The sequence below is a fragment of the Aplysia californica genome, unplaced genomic scaffold (genome assembly GCF_000002075.1).
Source record: "Aplysia californica isolate F4 #8 unplaced genomic scaffold, AplCal3.0 scaffold00402, whole genome shotgun sequence".
Taxonomy (NCBI): Eukaryota; Metazoa; Mollusca; class Gastropoda; order Aplysiida; family Aplysiidae; genus Aplysia; species Aplysia californica.
Genome location: NW_004797672.1, coordinates 615,553 through 620,365, shown reverse-complemented (window position 1 = coordinate 620,365; position 4,813 = coordinate 615,553). Strand labels below are relative to the sequence as shown.

Here is a 4,813-nt window from a genome sequence, read left to right as displayed (position 1 = left end):
TGTGTGTGTGTGTGTGTGTGTGAGTGTGAGTTGATTTTACTTCTTGTAGCTTTTTTTCAGGGGTATTGATTGCTGCTGTCTACTTGGTATGGCCTGTTTCGAAAGTTTCTGCGATATGTTTATGAACCGATTAGTAGGGCCTACAAGATATTTTAAAAAATTAATTAATGCTTGTTATATGTTTCGGTCTTCTTATTTCAAATTCGTAAAAACTTCGATTTTTTTTTTCATACCTGTTTAAAATTTTCTAAAGTCATTTTTTCCCATTAGTTAATCGATATTTGCCTCAATTTTAATTTTACAGCACACCAATCAATGTTTCGAAATAATACTCACTGATCAAGAAAATCTTGAATAGTGTTTATAAAAGAATGAGTAAAGTAGACGGTGTTGAGCGGAGGGGAAGATAGACAACTATTCGTTGCTGCTACAAATGGTCGCTTTTTAGCACAAGGGGGCTGTCCATAAATATGCTGTTTTGCGAAAATCGAAGGTAACGTTTTTGGACCATTGTTCAGTTTCTTTAAAAGACAAGGAGAGTTTTCTCTAAAACCAAACAAATATACACTCCAATGAAACCAAACTTCTCGTATAGGTAGGGCAATGCCCACTTTTGGTGTAGGTCAAGATTTCTGGAAAGCCCCGAAATCTGGGTTAGCCCGCTTGTCCTTAAAAAAACCCAAACATTCTAACTGTTTCTCTCTTTGTTTATCGTAACAGGAACATTGTGCCGAGTCCCAGCCTCTTCTCCCACAAGTCAACGAACTCTCTGCTTCTTCCGGCTCTAACTGCCATTCTGGTCTGACGTCACAGGAGGAAGGGGGAGGAGGAGAAGGAGAGGACTGTCGACTTACACAAGCAGACGACCACAAGTCTAGACAGGAGGAGGACGGGAGGAGAGATTTCGTACTCTCGGCACGACTACACTTCCGAAGATGTTATTCCGAACCTAGAACATTCCCCGATGTACAGTTACACTACACGTCTGACCTTGACCCTGGCGTAGAGTCACGTGATCCGACCAACAGCTGCCTCCAAAGTTTAGTAGAAAGCCGAGTCGGAGGAAGAAACACCCTCACCTCCTGGTTGCCATGGAAACGTGACGTAAGACCGCAGAGAAGCGTTTCGTCACCGGGGCAGATAGCAGACGAGAACCCTTCTTCTTCTTCTTCTACTTCCACCACTATGGACGTGGGAATTCTCCGCGCTCTGAACACCGTCAAGAACAATCCTTACGTCCAGTATGTGGGCCTGGGCTTGGCGGGATTGGTCACCCAGAAGGAACAGAGGGACGAGAAGACGGGAGCTCATCTGAAGAAGACAAAACTCCAGCTGGTGCGCATCAGTGCGGCGGTGTGTGGAATAGAGCTGTGCTACGCCGCGGAGACCGCTTTTGTCAGTCCCATCTTGCTGAAGCTGGGTGTCCCCGCGTCGCTCATGACCATGATCTGGTGCCTCAGTCCCATGCTGGGGTTCTTCCTCGTGCCCGTTATGGGGTCCCTCAGCGACAGGTGTAAACTGCGACTGGGGCGACGAAGGCCTTTCATCATCCTCATGAGTGTTGGGATTATCTTGGGTCTGGCCCTTGTTCCGAACGGAGAGACTTTTGGTATCTTGTTAGGGGATTCGGGGAACGAAACACTAAACACGGGTGGGGGTGACGGCGGAGGTGGTGGTGGTGGTGGTGGTGGTGGTGGTGGTGCAGGGGTAGGTGTTGGGGTGGGTAGGTTAGGGAGAGGAGGAGGAGGAGGAGAGGGGAGAGGAGGAGGGTTTTCCCAAAACTTCACTAGCAATCAAACTTCAGAGGACACCTCGACAGGAATCTCTTTCAGCGTCCCACCCGAGCACTTCCGTGGTATCATTTTCACCATTCTGGGCGTGGCTTTGTTAGATTTCAACTGCGACGCCTGTCAATCACCGTGTAGGGCGTATCTGTTGGACGTGAGCTTACCGGAGGAGCACCCGACTGGCTTGACGATGTTCACCGTGATGGCTGGGGTGGGGGGAACGGTAGGCTACGTCATGGGAGGCATCGACTGGAACTCCACGGACATCGGGAAGATATTCGGGGGTCACATCCGGTTTGTCTTCACGATCGTTCTGTTGGCTTTCATAGTGTGTCTCATCTCTACGCTCACGTCATTCCGGGAAATCCCGCTGTCTGAGCTGAGCGTGACACCAGAGCAGCTACAGAAGAAGAAAAAGAAAGTAGGGAAGTCTAAATATAGAAAGTTTACAAACGAGGACTCGGATTCTGACGTTGACGGCGATGATCGAGCGGGTGTTCTAGGCGCTGTTGAGAGGGGCGTGAACAGGAAAACTACGTCATACGGGGCGGTGTCCGACTTCTCCTCCACCACCCCCGACCTGTTCCGGTCACAAAACGACCACAGGTCGACGTCTAGACAGTCGGAAAGCGAGAGTACAGGAGCGTTGGGGAGTTCAAGCAGAGCTGGCAAAAAGGCTGCTGCTGATAACACAACGGCCAAGAAATCATCGGGGAGCCCGGACGGTTTCCAGACATCAAACACTTCGTCGATAAATTTGAGTAACGGCGACGTCCGCTCGGGTCTGGTGACCGATCAAACAGCCCCCGTGTCATCTTTGCCGGGTCAGAAATCGAAAGAGCAGCCAATATTGGAGTCGGGTGGTCAAATATCTGGCCGTGGACAGCGGGATGACGCGTGTGTGTCCAGAGGAAAGGCAGACTCGCCGTTGATGAACGGTCAGGTTGTGAGTCAGAATGGATCAATACGTCATCACGGCGAAGATTCTTCCAGAAAAGAGGCGTGGCAACCCCACAGAGGTCAGAACAGTGAAGGTCAAACATCAACAGACGGGAATAGGTCACTGGTAGCCTCCGCTGAGAGAGGGCGATATAATGGATCAACAGCGGTTGTTGGCTCGGAAGCCGGACACTATTATGAGGGAGAAGAGGAGATTAGTCCGTACAACAAGAGCAGCGTCAACGCTTCGTGTACGGACTTGGAGCCAGTTATCCCGGACGCTCCAAACACTGTGGAAGTGTCTACTGACGTCACTCTAGGGATGTACCTCAAGTCCATTGTGCGCATGCCCAAGTGTATGTGGGTCCTGTGTGCCTGCAACCTCTTCTGCTGGATGTCGCTCGTCTGTTACTCGCTGTACTTCACGGACTTTGTCGGTGGGTCGTGTTGGTTTGTTTGTGTGTTTGTTTGTTCATTTGTTTGTGCATTTGTTTGTGCGTTTGCTCATGTGTGTATGTTTGTTAGTGCGTAATTGTTTGTGCGTTTGTTTCACGTTCTTCACAAACAACATGAACTTGATTCCCAAGTGGAGAGGATTTTTTCGAGCGTCGCCCTCACTAACAAGAGCAAGAACAAAAACAACAACAACAACAACAACAACAACAACAACAACAGCAGCACTAACAACAAAAACAACAACACTATCACCACCACTAAAAACCATCAACAAAAACAGCAACACTAACAACACCACCAACAACAACAATAACCACCACCACTAACAACAACAACAACAACAACTCCAGAGTAGCGGAGTCCTTTTAGAGAGAAAAAAAAAGCAGCGGACATGACAGTCCCTCGATCTAGGGTGTTGCCATAAGTCAGGGCTTGTGTGTTACACAATAAACGACTGTGTGACTCGGGGGAAAACCCAGGGATCAGCGACAACATGGAACAGAGTCGAGCCACGAGTGATTTTGAAAAAAAAAAAAAAAGAATTAAAAATCGATTTTTGGGACACAGGCTAGAACGAGTGAACAAAGAAACCACGTTTTCCAAAACAATTTTCTTTTTGAATCGAAAATTCGGTTCTTAGAATAATATATCGTCGCGCTCATGAGATAACTGTTTAAGTCATTTTTAGCCTTTTTGAGAAAATTATTTAAAAAACATACTGTTTCTTTCGAACAATAACTGACCCTGTGAAATATTTGAATTTTGGTACACACAATTGATTTTCTATGTGGATTATTCTTTTGTTCAAGGGGGCTCTATTACCAAACTGGCTGTGCTCTTCATTTCAGAACCAGGAACTCTAAACCGGCCAAAAATGACTTAGGAATATAATAATACATATATATCTTTATGTACTGTAGTTGTGTTTATTTGTTGCTTAAAAAATCAAACTTAGGCCTTATGTTATAGCCTAATATTTGATTGCTTTAGTTAGGATCCTTTACAATCCCATCGACACAATTAGGGCATGAAGACAGGATGCTGAGAGGGGTCGATACATCAAAACAGACTGGAGATATTCGATAAAACACCCCCCTCCCCACCCCCCTCTTGGGCATCGAACTCATCTCTTATGCGCGTAGATGTGAAAAGTCTTTCTGTTACACCATAGACAGACCCCGATTGTGGCGATAGAAAACAACACAACACGAAAGAAAAACGCAGACAAGCAACAAAGAAGGTAAACCATTTGGTAGAGAACGACACCTTTTTTGTGCCGTTTTTTTTGGTGTTTTTTTGTTGTTTTGTTTTGTTTTTCAACAAAAAAAAGCATCACTCTGTTTGAACAAGAACAACACAGTTATTGGAAAAGACCTACGGCATGCATTTTTACTAACTGGTATCAAAAGGCCTATAATATTACACACAACAAAATTGCTTTTGCTGCAACACAAACTCCTAGTTAAAGTTCTTATAGATTACAAAGTTTCAGTAACGTGCTGTAAAGAATTAATTAATAAATATGAGTTATGGTGCTAGATCATAATGTATCCATCGAGTGAAGTTGCCAAGTTGCAATCACGAGATTCAATGAGTTTTACCACACATCATACATTACCCCTACGCCCCCC

The 4,813-nt window shown here is 45.8% G+C and overlaps 1 protein-coding gene across 1 annotated transcript in view; it reads left to right on the top strand.

Moving 5' to 3' along the window:
- Positions 1–4,813, top strand: part of LOC101855889 — a 43,048-nt gene that overhangs the window by 26,676 nt on the left and 11,559 nt on the right. The window contains exon 2 of the mRNA XM_013085736.2: positions 721–3,163. Within this exon, the coding sequence (XP_012941190.2) occupies positions 1,186–3,163 (1,978 nt within the window). The 5' untranslated portion in view covers positions 721–1,185. The remainder of the gene's footprint in view (positions 1–720; positions 3,164–4,813) is intronic.